General features: G+C 37.5%; 1 protein-coding gene across 3 annotated transcripts in view; it reads right to left on the reverse strand.

The window, feature by feature from the left end:
• BOD1L1 (biorientation of chromosomes in cell division 1 like 1) overlaps nt 1-16,382 on the reverse strand; it is a 40,056-nt gene that overhangs the window by 18,432 nt on the left and 5,242 nt on the right. For all 3 annotated transcript variants that reach the window (XR_012775476.1, XM_075499769.1, XM_075499768.1), the window contains 7 exons: nt 14,353-14,522; nt 13,155-13,278; nt 12,653-12,797; nt 11,903-11,978; nt 4,831-10,984; nt 2,645-2,712; nt 1,059-1,128 (listed from right to left, as the gene is read on the reverse strand). Coding sequence is in view for 2 of the 3 variants with exons in the window: in XM_075499769.1 (XP_075355884.1) it covers nt 1,059-1,128; nt 2,645-2,712; nt 4,831-10,984; nt 11,903-11,978; nt 12,653-12,797; nt 13,155-13,278; nt 14,353-14,522 (6,807 nt within the window). In the remaining variant the exon portion in view is untranslated. The remainder of the gene's footprint in view (nt 1-1,058; nt 1,129-2,644; nt 2,713-4,830; nt 10,985-11,902; nt 11,979-12,652; nt 12,798-13,154; nt 13,279-14,352; nt 14,523-16,382) is intronic.

Here is a 16,382-nt window from a genome sequence, read left to right on the forward strand (position 1 = left end):
AAAGAATCCAAAGTTTTATACCAATACTCATATCTCACCCTACTCCTATTTTTGTTGTCTATTTGGTAAATAGTTATTTTGGTATGCTTGTCTAAAAATTTAGAAGTGAGCTTAACAGTGTGTCCTTTCATAGCATTTAGGCTTTCAGCTGCAACTTTCCACAAGAGGAAATGCATCTTTAACCTCTTTGGACTCTATATGCAGCAGTATCGCTGGTATCTCTTGGAATTCACTTCAGTTTTGCTTGTTACTCCATTAACTGAGGATTAACTGTCATCTGGTAGTGTTGTAAACATCTTCGTAACGCATTTGAAGCACAAAATCCATCAAGATGGGAACAAAGTAGGGGTTTGTTTCTGCTTTAATAGGAAAGCCAAACAATTGCAACACATTTTAAAATAATGTGGTTTTGGGAAACAGGGATTTTTGGCTTTTTTTTGTCCTATTGAAGATTAATTTAGTACATGGAAAAGGAATTACTGAGCACATATCCAAGTTGACTAATTGAGATTTCTAACTAGGTGATTACCTACTTCTAAGTGCTCTTCAAATTTCAGTGGATGGCCAGAAATATTTTAATCTTCCGGAGAGCAAGAAAGAAAAAAAAAAAAAAAAATCTGTAAAGTCTTTGTGACTTAAGTCATAGAGTACTTACTCTTGTCATATCCTCACAGGGCCTGTCACAACACCCAAAACAAGGATGTTATAAGTTTATAAGGAAGAAAGCCATTTTTTGGGGAAGTTTCTGTATCTTTCCTGGACAAACGTTTTTCTGTATTTATTGATTTTAAATAGAATGTTAGCAGTCTACTTTTTTAAAATCCTAAATACTTTCCACCTTTCTTTCAGCATATCGTATTGGAATAAAAGGTTGACACTCCTTCTTTCCCACAAATCAAATGTAAAGCCACATGAGCTCCTAGAAATGTTTCAAGAAGCTTTCTGCAGGCTTTGCTTCAATCCCTCTACACATTGTATATATCAGATCTACAACCCTCCCATCATAAGTAATAGTCAAATCAGCATGAAAAGTAAACTGCTGTCAGTATAAAAATCACCTTTTGGAAACTCTTTAGTATGAAGATCCACATATCCCTCTTCACTTCTTGGACTTTCAGGCTGTTGTGGCTGAACACAAAATGAAGAGAAACAAAAATATTGCAGACATACAGAACAACTATGTCTCACTCCCCTCCCTCATGTCATGGTGAACATTGTCTTATCATGATCTACAAAAGTCTTCAAAAACTTTCTTATTAAGACAGCAGTTCAAATATTAATAAGGAACACCGGCAGAGCTAAGTCACGTTACTGTTGAACAGTACAGTGCCTAACCTTAACTTTAGAGGTAATGCTGGTACCAGAGATTAGTTTAAAAAAGGAGATCTCAGGAGAAATCTCAGGAAATCAAGGTACAACGCCTACTTTAACATGAGTTCCAAATACGAGCGATATTCTAGAAATGTTCACATATACAGAAAAATATGCATCTGCAACGTATAACAAGGTACAGTGAGCTCTTTTTAACTCATGTTTTGGGTTTTGTTTGTGAGTTTTTTTTTTTTAATTCAAGTTGCAGATCAGCTATATGTTACTGATGCATAGATAATGCTACATGGAGCTAAGTGTACTTAAGTCAGATCTGGACACTGTAAACTTGGATACAGTGCCATGTGAACATGGCTATACTGACTCTAGGACCATCTTATGCTGGCAAACAGTACAGCTGTTTGCAGGTGGAACTCAACTCAAATCAATAAATCCCACCAGACTAAAGTTGACTTGGATTTTCCTGGAGTGCGTCCCACGCATCAAAACCATGGTTCAGAAATACTCAACTGGTCTGCCCTGGAGCTGCAGCCAGTAGCCCTGTGCAGATCCACCCTTTCATAGATGCTTGGGAGTCTCTGAACCATGTTCTCCCTCAAAATGCTTATTATCAGAGTTTGGCAAGATATGAATACATGAATCCGGTCCTGCATCCGAATGAATAATTAACCCATCTGGAATCCTTGCTAGTATGGATCACAGCACAGACACACAAACAGAAAGGCTCAAATTTGGTCTTACACAAGCTATAGGTGACCATGAGCCCCAAAACCCTGGATTATCCAGGATGCCCTACTCTTCCGTTACAGCAGATAACGGGCTGTAGTTATCACAGTACAGAATGGCAGCAAGTGTTCCTCAAACACATAGAGAATGGGCACATCTGAAGACTGGCAATGAAGAGATACAATGAAATGAACAGCAGTGTATGTTTACTATTCCAAAGCACTAAACTAACAATTGCCAACTGTAAGAGCTAAGGCATGTAGGACTATTTTACAAGCACTATCACAAGCAACATGCATACAGTATGACCAATTCTAAAAAAAGCAAACTTGGATGTCATGGTCACAGAAGGAGCATGGCTGAGGGAGGGAATTGGTTCTACCACAGAATAATATGGACAGCCCACAATTTAAATACCAGCTGCTTAGAAAAGTACAGCTGAATAATCTGAAAAATGACCCTTCAAAAGTTTTGAAGTTCAAATGCCATTTTTGCTGCACAAAATCAAAAGTTATGGTAAGAAACCCTAGCAAGATGTATAATTATACAAGAAACAGTATAGTCAAAATTTTCAAAATAACATAAATACCTCGTCAGTTCTCAAGTTACTGTCAAATTCTAGTTCTTCTGCCAACTTTGGTAAAGCTGCATTATTGCCTAATGAAATACAAATATGTTAAAATTATTAGATTACATTACGCTGTATTTATCTCATGCTACAGTAGGATGCTATTGCTCAGTACCACCTCATGAACACAGCACATGAATTTAATCCCTTCCTGTAGGCAATGGAAACAATAGTAAGTCTGTCTGCAGCAAACCAGCTCAAAAAAACCCAGCTTGGCATCTGCAAGAACACAAGTACTTCTATATTTTCCTTAAATACAAAAGGATTGGAAAATATGGGCTATCAGGATTTACCACAGCTTATTTATGAATTCCGACTTTGGCTTTTTTCCTTGCTTTTCCTTTAAAAAAAAAAACAACCAAAACACCACCAACAGATTTTCAGACCAAATTCCAAACAGCAAATTACCTCTGTATTAATGAATGCAGAGCTAAGAATTAATACTAAGGATAATACTTTTATTTAAGGGACAATTAGATCTAAAGCCATAAGCTCTAGAACCATAACCACTGAAATTATCCAGTTTCCACAGAGACTGACAGCTGAGTAGCTCCTGTTAGTGTCAATGTAATTTCAGAAAAAATCTTAAAACCCCACCCATTTCATTCCCCATGGGACCAGCTGTATGCTTATAACATCTGAAAAACAGTCCGTGCAGACAGCATCTTCATTTGACTTCTATAGCTTTTTTGGACACCTATTTCAGAAGCCTATTTACACAGCTTTTCCTAAACGAAAAGAAATAGTTACAACATGATAATTCATCAATGATGCATGTGAAATGATTAAATTGTGGTCGTGGTCCACAGAATAAGGCTACCATTACCACTGGTACTTACAGAGGCTACTTCAATGGACAACAAAGATTGAGCAAAGCACCGAGACAGAAATAACTTAGTGTAGCAGTTTACATTTTCATGGCTCATGTTTGTCTCTTGTATAAATACTGAATAACATGTTTGAAGTTTACTAGATCGGCATCTTTCCTTGACAAATTCTTAAGATCCCAATATCTGCAGAGTGAGCTTTCTCACCCCAAATATCAATAAAACTAGAGAATAAAGCCAACCTTTGAGAAACTGGACTAAACTCACATTATAAAATGTTTTTTTAAATAATAGCAAAGACAGACATGAGAAGGAAAAGGTTTTAAAAGTAGTACTTGATCGGCATCATTCCACTTCCTTTGGTATCAGAAAAAGATAAGCAGATTTCTCTACTATTTTTCTACAGTTTAATTTCTCCAAAATTTATAATGAAGTCATAATCTTGACTTCATTATGGCATCTACAGAATTTATTAGCTTTCAAAACTTGGTGCTTCAGCTACTCTGGAGGGTCACAGAGAAGAAAGGCTGAAAATAGCAGGATGTTCCTTACACCGTATTTTAGGAACTAGCAACCATGCAAGTTCATTTCAAAAGTTAGCTTCCAGAAAAATGGATCTGGAAATAAAATATGATATCCTTAATGTCATATACTATCATAACTTAAGTTTTCCATTTAAAATAGACACTTATCATCATTGCTCACTTAAAATACTCATTTATTTAGGATGGCTGATTCCTTTGTAACACAGAGGAGGACCATTTCAAGTGTATTCACAACACAAAATTCAGCATAAGGAATGAATCCGAATATGACTATTAAATAACCATGCAGTTATGATTAAGGATGGCCACTCAACCTTCAAAATTACTAACAAGTTACCTTTTTAAAATGTTGAACATGTCTACTAAATGAAATGCATCCTCTTTCCTATAAAAGCATTTTTGAATTTCAACACACATTAATAACAAAACCCATCTGTTGCTCCGTAATTAGCCCTTGCAAACCACTTCGTATATTAGCTCACAATTTTAAGTCAATGTATTTTAGTAACTTTTTTGCACTGTAATAACATTTAATTCTTTTCTAACATACCTCAGATAATTATGTTCAGTCACTCCTATACCTCACAATCACATGCTTATTTAAATATGTCACCAATTCTTAAATATATTATTAATACTTATTTTGCAACCGACAAAGAAATCAGGTATATTTGAACAGTACAAGTTATTTCTAACTGTAATCATGGGAAATGCATCTATTTATGACAGCTTATAAACTGAAAAGTTAAAAAAAAAGGAAAAAAGAAATCCTCACCTGAATTAAAGGTTGTGTTACTTTTTTGAAAAGTAACTTCAATTCCAATATCATCTATTTTGACCAAGTTCGTTTTGTCATCACTGCTGTATAGCTCTTCTACACGCAATACAGGGAAGTCACTTTTTTCCCCTAATTCTGCTTCTATTGTCACTTCACTATGATTGGTATTTACAGTCACTTCATTTGCAGAAACTAAGGAAAGAGCTTGTGCCCTAGGCAGGGGAGTCCTTATTTCAGAAAAGTCACTTTCTAAAAGCAAGTTTGAGTTAAATTTATAGTTTACATTCCTTAGAGTTTCACTCTCTACCGCTGTTTCTGAAATCATACAAGCAAGTTCTGATGTAACATCTTCATGCAAAACACCTTCAGCTTGCTCATCATCCTCACTTGCCTCTGAGGAAGGACTTGGACTCACAGCAGTCTCTGTACTAATCTCCACACAAAGTGCTTCATCTACACTCATAAGGTTCACTGAATTTTCATCTGCTTCTGTGATTTCACTGTCTACTGTGGTCTGAGATGCTGCTGATTCTCCCCTCACACCACTCTCATGGGTCTCATTCTCTGTACCAATAACAAGCAAAGAATTACTGCTTTTTTCTGGGCCTGTAGTTGACAGGATGCATTCGATCTGGTTAGCAGTGTTAAAAATTTCCTCACTTTTGTCTTTTACTTCGGTACTCTCAGCATCAAGTTGACTTTCTTCTATGACTGTAAAGGCAAAGAGACTATCACATTCTTCCATTGTGCTCAGAGTTATCACTGCCCCCTCCTTATCTCCTAGACTTGAAGCAGCATGTTGATCTTCACTGTTGGTGGCAACCCTCAGCACAGGAGCTCCACATTCTCCCACAAAAATCACAGAACCTTTGCTTTTTGCATCTGCATTAAAAGCTGCTAGTCCAAACTGCTCATCTACAGTCGCAGTGGTCTCCACAATCTTACATTCCTCCGATGCATTTGGAGAGATAATGGCATCTTCGTCTCCTTCTGCTACAATGAGACGACTTTCAGCTTGTGGTGCTGCACTGATCAGGACTATCTCACATTCTTCTGTCATGCTCGTAGTGATCATAGCAGCTTCGTATCTTCCTTCTGTTTCTGAAGCAATGAGTTTGTTTTCATCTTGCACAGCTACACTAGACATAGGAGCTTCAAAACATTCTGCTGTACTTGTAGAGATCATTACCGTTTCATTTTTTGACTCCGTGTCTGACACATGTTGAATTGCCTCTTCTGTGACTTCACCTGACATTAGGATTACTTGTTCTTCCACAACACTTGTGGAAATCATAGCACACTCATCTTTTTCTTCCTTACCGCTAGCAGTTGGGTGACTTTCATCATCATCGTTATCATCTCCTCCAGCACTGGATTCACTAGGCATGGGAACCTCATATACTTCCATATCTATAGAAACCATAGCATTCTCATTTATTTCTTCTGTTTTAACAGAGGGGAGCTGACCATCATATTCAATAGCTGCACTTGACATTGGAGCCTCAAATTCTTCCACAATACTGGTGGAAATCATAGTGCACTCATCTTTCTCCTGCTTACTGCTAAAAGTATGCACACACTCTTTAAACTCTGTAGCTGTACTGGGCATAGGCACCTCTGTGTCTTCTGTGTCTATTAAGATCATAGAACTTTCCCCACTTTCATTTGCTCTTGAAACAGCAAGTGGACCTTCCTCAGCATCCATGGCTGAATGTAAGGGAGCATCACTTTCCTCCACTGTACTGGTAGAGATTATATCACCTTTTACTTTTTCTTCTCTGTCAGCAGGAATAAGAAAATTCTCACCTTCTGCTGGAACTGCACTGCTTATAGAGGCATCAAGTTTTCTGCTGCCAAAGGAAGTCATGGCATTCTCATGTCTGTCTTCAGCACCAGACTGACTCTTATCTTGCACTGCCATAGCACTGGTCATGGGACCCTCACATTCCTCGGCATCTAAGGGAATCAAGGTACCTTCATGCTTTCCTATATGCGCAGTCAAGGCACCCTCATCTGCAGCACTTCCACTGGTTACACTGCTTTCAACAATCCCTTTAGCATTTTTGCAGTTTGTGCCACAATTAGCTTCTTTCTCTGCACTCGTCATGCTGTCAACAGTAAGCTTATTTATATTTGTGCCAGCCACTCCCGACTCAGCTTCCACCTGTTCAGCAACTATGCAGATAATGGAACTTTCACCTTCTTCTGCACCTACACAAATTAGTGCATTTTCACTTTCTATTCCTGTACAAGTAGAAGCATGCTCATTTTCTTCATTTCCTCTTCCTGTACTAGTCACAATGCCCTCACCTTCTTCATCCTCTTCTTTTGAGCCTGTACTAGTCACAAAACCTTCATCATCACATGGACCTACGCTGACTGTAGTGATATTGGCTTCTTCCTTTGCCCTTGTACTGTCCATTAGACTTCCACATTTTTCAGCTTCTAAACAAACTCCAAACCCCTCATTACTGTCTTCTAGCCCTGTGCAGACTACTGAAATTTCAGCATCATCTTCTGGAGTTATGCCTGTGCTGGTCACTGCGCTTTCACCATTTATAGTATCCTCAGATTTGTCACCACTAGTTCCAGTTGTGACGCTGTTGTTTGTTACCATTGCAACACACGCACCAGTTACGGTGCTTTCTCCTTGGGCATCTGTACCAGTCACTGAGCAGATGATGAAGTTATGACCTCTTTCTTCTGCACCTGTGCAAGTCACAGTACCTTCATGTTCTTTTACTTGGCCAGCTCTCACACTGCCCCTAAATTCACCTGAACTGTCACCACTTGTCGACCCTTCACCTGTTTCTGTCCCTGCACTAGTTACAGCACCATCGCTCTCCGCTTCACCTAAGCAGGATACAGAACTTTCAAATTTGCCTGTATCTACACAAGTTGAGGTCTTTCGCTTTTCTTCAGAGCCTGCACTAGTCACAGCATCATCTTTTTCTTCTGCCCCAGCACTATTCACACTGTCTTCAATTTCCACTCCACTTGCATTGACTGAATCCTTACCACTTTCTTCTGCATCAACCAAGGTACAGTCACCATTTTCTTCTCCTTCTGTACTTGTTAGGAAGCTTTCGCTTTCTGCTAATCCTTCAGTGACAACACTGCCACCACCTTCTTCAGCTGCTGCAACAGTACACTCACCAACATCTGCTCCTGTGATGAAACTGCCACCCCCACTACTTTTTACCCATATGCCCGTTGTGAAACCTTCATCAGCTTCTATGCTTGTGCAGATTACCGTCACCTCGCTTTCTTCTTCTGAGCAAGTAGTTGTAGCATCGCTGTCCTTTTCAGAATGTGATGCACCCTCAGCTCTTTCTTCTCCTGTACTAGTGGCCATTACAGTGCTCTCAATGATCTTTTCTGTGCTAGTTCCTATCACAGTGGCTGGAGTTGTTTGTAGGCTGCTGTACAACAAACTAAGTTTACTACTTCCTGCACTGGTACCTACTGCATTGCTTTCATTTTTATCTTCCACGCCAATCACACCATTCCCTTCTTGCCCACTGGCTATAACAGAGCCTTTGACTGTTTCCTCAGGAACTCTTTCAGGCACTAACACAGAGGAAGATTGTATCATATCATCAATATCATGCACCTCGTTCTTTTCTACATTATCCATCATTGTGCTTCTTTCTTCCTTTGTGGAAGGATCTGTATTCAAGCACTCTCTTTCTTTTCTTTTTAGGATAAGTTCTTTTGTTGTTACCTCTCCACAATCTTCAGTTATGTCAGTCATCAAGTTTTCCTCTTTTATTTTCAACTCACTTCCCTGAGAGCTTTCTAATTTTGCTGCTTCATCATAATCTTCTTGACTAGGTAACCCAGCTGTACTGTCTTCCATTGCCTGTTCATCAGGCTGGGGCACCTCATTATCTTTTTCTATACTGTTTGTCATACTGGTGTTGTCACCATTGTCTTTCATGATAGAACTCAGCACTGCACTCTCTTGTTGTTCCATGTATACAACCTGTGCTGCATCATTCTTCAAAATGAAAGTATCTTCAAATAAAGAAGTCCCATCTGAATCATGGCATTCTTTAGATATATTACCCAAGGAATCTGTAAAATCTGAGATATCCGTATCTATGGACTTTGCATCAGCAGCATCTACTCTAGAAGAATTAATTGCTAAAGGAACATCATCTGAATTAGAATTTATCACAGTTTTTAAATTCTTTGGTCTTCTGCTATCTTCTGAAGCTTTATCCTCACTGGGAACATTCAGTAAGATTCTACCACTTGTTTCGTACACAACGCTCATTTTATAAGTCCCTTGTTTATTGGGTCCTTGATCCATGGAAGCTTGTTTGGACAAAGTGTCTAAGGCACCAACTTGTTTATTAGGGATATCTTCTTGTTTAACAGTTTTTTCAGCTGCAGGCAGAAACTGCGATTCACAAGCTTCAGGATCTGCCAAGCTGTGTTTTAATTCCTTATTTGAAATATATAGAGATATTTTTTCTTTTGCTGCATACTCGGCACCTGTGGCTTGGATTGAGTTTTGAATGTTTTTTCCTTTGATGTTAGATGGTTCCTCTATTTTTGCTTGTTTCAAATCAAGTTCCATCAGCTCTTCCTCATGACCAGAATGCAAGTCATCATTATTCATACTTGACTTTTGAGGGGCTGGAGCATGGCTGCTTTCATTTGAGCTAGCTGATTGCTTTTCCTCTCCAACTAAATCTTGGTTTGATATACTGCCTTTTCTATTTTCACAGGGTATCTTCTTACTTTGTTTTTTATCTGTTGCCACTGTGATGCTCAGTACTTTTTCATGCCCACTATCCATTTCTTTAATATCTTTATCTTCCAATTTGATACTCTCTTCTTTCTTCTTTATTTCCTTGTTGCTGTGCTTTAAGTTTCTGCTTTTGTGACCTTCAGCAGAGAACCTTCTTTCTAGTTTGGAATTGCTTAAATCTTTATCACCTCTATGTTTCTCTTTTACAGATCCTCTTTCTCCAGAATGTAACTTAACTCTGTGACTAAAGTCTTTTTGTGATCCCTGAGTTGATTGCGTGCCACTTACAAGCTCAAACTCAGCACCACTCTCCTCAAAAACTTTATCTTCATTCTTGGACTTGTGTTGCTTATCTGAATCATTCTCTTCCATGCTCTTATCTTTGTCTAGTTTCTGTACAGTCTCTTGTTTTGTTAAATTTTCCTGTAATTCTGTTTCAGATGCTTTGAATTGTTTACTATGACTCTTTGACTTAGACTTTAACAAAATCTTGTCTTCTACAAGGCTCTTAGATCTTCGTCTATCTTTATGAACACCATCTTCTTGTTTCAAATTACAATCAGAATTAATTGATTCTATTTCATGTTTATCTTCTGAGTAGCTTTCGCTCCTTCTGTGTGATGCAGAAGCAAGTTGCTTTGAGGCACTTAGGGAATCCTTTTGTGGCCTAGAATCACTCAGGGACCTTTTGGACTTGTATTCTGCTCTTGATTTTTCAGTTGAGAGATGTCTGTCTTTTTTATTTTCCTTACGCAGCAATTCTTCAGCTTTTAAGGTTGATTCAGAAATATTTTTTCCATCTTTTCCTGTTACCGATATTTTCCGTTCACTTCGGTGTTTACTTTTTCTTTCAGATTTGTCATCTGAGGAAACCTTTATTTGTTGATTATGTTTCTGACCACCATCCTCCCCTTTCAAACTTCTCTCAAATGAATGGAGTTCAACATCTTCACTTGATTTGTGAATACTGTCTCCTTTATATTTGTGCTTTAAAGAAAGTTTATCTTCTAAAGCAGTTCTTTCCTTTTCATTTTTATCTCTGTAAGACTTGGCTTCTTTTTTGGCAGCATTTCTCATATGTTGAATTTCAGTGTCACTATCTTTTTTGGGGTGTTTTTCGTTTTTAAATATGGATTTCTGCTTCTGTAGTTCTTCCATATTGACTTCTGCTCTATCCAGTTGTCTTTTTGGATCCCTTGTTTCACTGTCCTGCTGGGCTCCTTCAGCCTGAAGAGAGGTGGAGGTTTTTCTTTTATGTTCTTTTTCTGCTTTAGAGTCACTTTTGCTTTCCTCAGTTGAATGCACTGATTCTGAAAGTCTTCTAAGCTGTTTAGAGATTTCACTTTTCCCATGATTATGCTTCAATTCTTTGGAAGAATTTTTTTCACAAGTCTACAAAAGAAAGTTTTTATATATATAAGCAGATGTTACACAGTTCCTTCACTATGTGACCGAACAGAATTGCTCAGGGCAAACTCTCCATAAAAACAATATACCAGAGAATACACTTAACATTGTAATAAAAATTCACCTAAAATATAGTCAGTTAGAAAATGAAACTTGCCATTTTCAACTATCTGCCATTGTGGGAAAATCCAAAGAAACAGAAGTTAACCTTAATAGGTCTGTTTGAACTTGAGTATCTTTTCTTTATAAAGTGATTTTTCTTTCTAAAATTATTTAAATGGATTTTTAAATGGACAATCACAATTTCAAGTACTCCATAAGTTACTTTAAACAGCCATTATGCTGCCTGTTATAAAAAAAACCAAACCAACACACACCCACACAAAAACCACCAAAACCAAACAACACCCCAAACCCCACAAAAGATAAATCTAGACTTCCATTTGAACTTCCAACTATCACTCTTTTTTTGTTAATAATGTTGTTGGTAAAAACTCTCACCATAAAAATTATCTTTCCTTTAGTGTTTGGACTACATTTTTCCTTTCACTTTCCAGTGAGAAGTTTAAGTAGATCAAGCTCCTCAAGTCTTTGCATGTAAGACATACTTTGCTCTTTTTAAAAACCCAACATGCTTCACAGAATAGGGCTTAAACTGTACCTTGTGTTCTACTACAACAAGCATCAGCACTGAATACATAGACTGCATATTCTAGTGGCTACTGGAATTCAGAAAACATTACTACAGCAATGCCAGATCACTAATGCAATTGAAAGAGCTAGCAGGAAAAAACTAATTCGTAAGAACGAATGCAATATTATGCAGTTTGGTAGGGACATATGAACAAGTACTATTACAATTAAAAAGGAAGATCATAAGGTTTACATTTAAGGGACACATACCTCATTTGTCTTTTGCATTTCTTTAGAGTCTTCTTCCGACGGCTCATATTTCTTTTTGCAGCCATCTTCAGCATGCCTGAAACAGGTATGTGGACAATTAAAAAAAGAAAAATCGGTATCAGCCTAATATTAGTTTGTAAACTTTCTGCTTTTAAAGCTGAAGGAGAAAGAAATGCACACTAAAAATACTGAAATAGAACATGATCACACAACTTTTGACTAGCCAATTTGTCCAAGTTTTTTTCCTCTTGGAAAATCATGTGTACCAACTTCAATGATATCCTCTGCACATCAGTGCTTTAAAGCAGAGAATATTAGTATGACAATATCAGTACTACAGTTGACCCTGTAAAATGGGCAAGAGATCTCCTTGCCCCATATATACCCGTACACAGATATGTACACGTGTACATAACTATGTAAAACATCGACTTAAAGACCAAACCAAGTTGACTGACATATTAGATGCACAAACATCTAAAAGCTCTCCATTCTCATGCCTTTATTACCATTCTGCATGTGAAAAGTCACATAAAGGCTGCTACTGCAGTCTGAGCTGCAATATATTTAAGCAGCTATAATTTGATTTTCTGCCTGAACTTCATGCTTATTAGTAACAAAATTATGTGAATATTTTAAGAGGAAATTGTTAAAATGGGTAAGGCTAACTGCAAAGCTGAAGAGAACCTTTTCAATCTGCAAAAATAAATATTCAAAAACTTAATTCCTTTTGAGCAAATATATGAATACCTTGAATCTCTTTTTCTTTTTCTGCTCAAGGCTACTTTTTTTTCTAAAAATTTCTGTTCTTTAAGCACATCCTTAATGCTGGTACCAGTAGCTTTTGACTCAAGACTTCTTGATGAAGGTTCTTCTAAGTTCAAACCACTTTTTCCTAAAATAATACACAAATGGTGAAATACATAAGCATGTCATTATATTATTGTTTCAGCTATAAACGTGACTGAAAGCAGTACAGAGAGTACCAATGTATAGCAGAGAATACTAGTGTACACAGGTATTCATTGCATTTAAGCAAGGTAATGATATATGAAAGGATATATGAAAAAGTGAAGATATGGAATTTTGTATTAATAATTTGAATTATACATTTTTTCTGTTACATCACTGTTGAAATGTTGGGTTTTTAAGGGAAATGACTAGAGACCTATTACTAATATTTTAAGCTGAATGTTTTTTTCCAGAGTGAGTGAGAGCAGGGCAGCGGGGGCTAACGTTATACTTCTCACACCTTTAGCATTTTGATTTCCAGTTTTTAGGGATTTTGTTTTTTCTGCAGCCTTCTGTTTACGTTTTTCTTCAAGTCTCTCTCTGTTAATTTGTCTTCTTAGGAGTCTCTCTTCTTTTTCTTTGGCCTGGAGATACAAAACCAAGGAAAACAATTTCTCATTAGGTCAAAGAGTATCCTTTGACAACAAATGTATGACTAAAACACACAGAAACAGAACATTGTAGCTTGAGGCAAACTAAAAAAATAAATAGTCCTTAGAAATCATTGTATGAAAGTTAATGGAATACTCTAATACTTCCATGAAGTTAAACTAGCTGAGTTCCAGAGTTTCACTGCTGCTTAACACCACAGACTGAGGCTGTGAGACCTTCTCAAAGAATACATCTTTTTTTTTTTTATTTTTATATATAATATGCATGTATAATATATACATAGTGTCTATATATTAAATATATATATAATACATATAACTATTAAAAAATACATATTTAGCCAAAGGAAAAAGATCTAAAAGAACTGTTGCTCCCTCTTCTGTGTGCTGGTCCTTCTTCCATAGAACATAGTGAACACGCTTAAACCTCTCTTTCCACTCCCCATGGCTGCAGACATGCTACAAACAACTGATTTCATGGACAGCAAGATGATGTAATGAAGTAGCCTGCAGTAGTCAACACAAGCCCGAACTACACAAAATCCCATCGAAGGCAGGCTGCGGGTAGATACGGGCTACTTTTTCCACCCCAATTGTCATCATATACATTAAATCCACTGAAAACCAGGTTTTTCATATGTGCAGCAGTTCTTACTCTCCCTATCAAATCACCCAGTTGAGAAAGAATCCACCTATTGCTGTGATTCTGTGAAGACAATACATGTCATTAGTAAATCCTCTGTCAACACCAAAAGACTGTTCATTTTAGAGCAGGGGAAAAAAGATGGAAAAGTGTGTCATTGCTTTCACCACCAGAAACCTTCAAATTATAACCAGCAGAGTGCTTCACTGGAGAGCAGATCATGCAATATTGGTGGAAGTCTGAAGGAGGGGCAGTTGTAACACAAGGGGCGGGGGAAGGAAAAAAAAAAAGTGAGAAGAAACAGAAGACTCCCCCTCACAAACCACCACCAAATAAGAAGTGGAATTTCTGTGCTGAAAAGTTTAAGGAGCCAGAATGCGAGCAGTAGCAAAATCCACACTTACAATGGACTGACGGCGTTGTTCTACAGTTCGTTCATCATCAGAATCACTGAAGTATTTGGAGTACAAGAAAGGCTTGCGAACATAAGCATGACGAACAGGCTTGGCTTTCCCATCACTCAGCTCATTAGCATGAGGTTTTGCCTTACTTTGACTGTTTTTCTCCTCTTCATCTGAAGAAAGGTTAGTGAAGTGTAGAGATATATTGATAAATTAGGGCAGTGCTTTCAACATAACTTTTGAGGAGGCAAAGCTACTCAAAATGTATTAACAATTATTTATTCTAAAAACATAAACAGTTAAAAAAATTAAGCCCTTTAGCATCAAAATATCATTAGATTATGAAAACCTGAAAGGTATATTCGTGTGTTTGTTGTGCACATCACTCAGCCAAAAAATTGCAAGGTACAAACCCCAGAATAAACTGGGATACAATTGGGCTTACCCTCTTGCCTGTAATCACGTGGCCTTTTTACATATAGTATTTAGTAGTTAACACTGCATAAGAAGTCAGAATATAAATTTCTGCTATGTATTAAGCTTCTTCCCTACACCAAAAAATTTGTACAATATTTGACTACGTAAAAACTAGATAGGCTTACTTAGATATACACAAAACACGTTGTTTATACTCAAGTAAGTATTATTCAAGTAAAAATAAATAAATATCTTTCAGTTTTATCAGGATTAATAGAGCGAAAACACTTGCGCTCCATATTTTACAAATTATTTGTATCCCTGAAATACACTTAAGGCTTGTTTTCACTTCACAAATATTTAGTCATAACTGAACACAATCTGTCATGTTTAGAGGTAACACCAAAGCCAGAGAATATGCAAGTAATTCAGTGCTTCTAAATAATATTCTTAGAGCAGAAAAGATAAGTTCACAGCATACTAGAGACAACTCATTCAGGTACTAAGGCACTCCGTATTATGAAGTGGAAAGTTTTATTAACTGCAAAGGCCACATATCCACAGAAACCAGAGTCTGAGGTCTGCTCTAGACAAGGAGAACACAAAAAGGTAACCCAGTCAGTGAAAAGATTTGGTGTTTCCAAACTCTTAGAGCTAGATCCATTCCTGTTCCTTCTACTGTGGCCAGGTAGAATTTAGAAATTCCTGCAATCCTAAAGCTCTAAAACCAATCTGATACGCAAAGTTAGCTACAACCACTAGCCTGGGGTCACAAACAAAGCACTCCATTGTTATACCAAATTCATGACAGAAGAGAGGGGAAAAAAACCCATAGCAAAGTGACATATCCATCACCATTAAGTGGTTTTGTCACCTATGAAATACTATAGTACAAATAAGATTCACAATTTAGAATATATCAAGTTATTTCCCCCTGTACTCAACACTGGTGAGGCCGCACCTCAAATCCTGTGTTCAGTTTTGGGCCCCTGATGACAAGACAGACATTGAGGTGCTGGAGTGTGTCCAAAGAAGAATAACCAAGCTGGTGAAGCATCTAGAGCACAGGTTGTATGAGGAGCAGCTGAGGGAACTGGGGTTGTTTAGGCTGGAGAAGCGGAGGCTTAGGGGAGACCTTATCACTCTCTACAACTACCTGAAAGGAGGTCGTAGAGAGGTGGGGGTCAGTCTCTTCTCCCAAGTAAGAACAGGACAAGAGGAAATGGCCTCAAGTTGCGCCAGGAGAGGTTTAGATTGGATATTAGGAAAAATTTCTTCACCGAAAGGGTTGTTGAGCATTGGAACAGACTGCCCAGGGAAGTGGTTGAGTCACCATACCTGGAGATAGTTAAAAGACGTGTAGATGTGGTGCTTAGGGACATGGTTTAGTGGTGGACTTGGCAGTGCTAGGTTAACAGTTGGACTTGATCTTAAGGGTCTTTTCCAATGTAAATGATTCTATGATTCTACTAAAAAAATATTCAAAGTACGTCCACTACTCATCTTTTGTAATTGCACAAATACTATCCATTCCACATTCAAATTCTTTCTTATAAATAAGTACAATAAAACATACTGCAAAACCTCATATTTATGATATAATGCACTCAATGAAA

Source organism: Mycteria americana, chromosome 4 (assembly GCF_035582795.1).
Source record: "Mycteria americana isolate JAX WOST 10 ecotype Jacksonville Zoo and Gardens chromosome 4, USCA_MyAme_1.0, whole genome shotgun sequence".
Lineage (NCBI taxonomy): Eukaryota > Metazoa > Chordata > Aves > Ciconiiformes > Ciconiidae > Mycteria > Mycteria americana.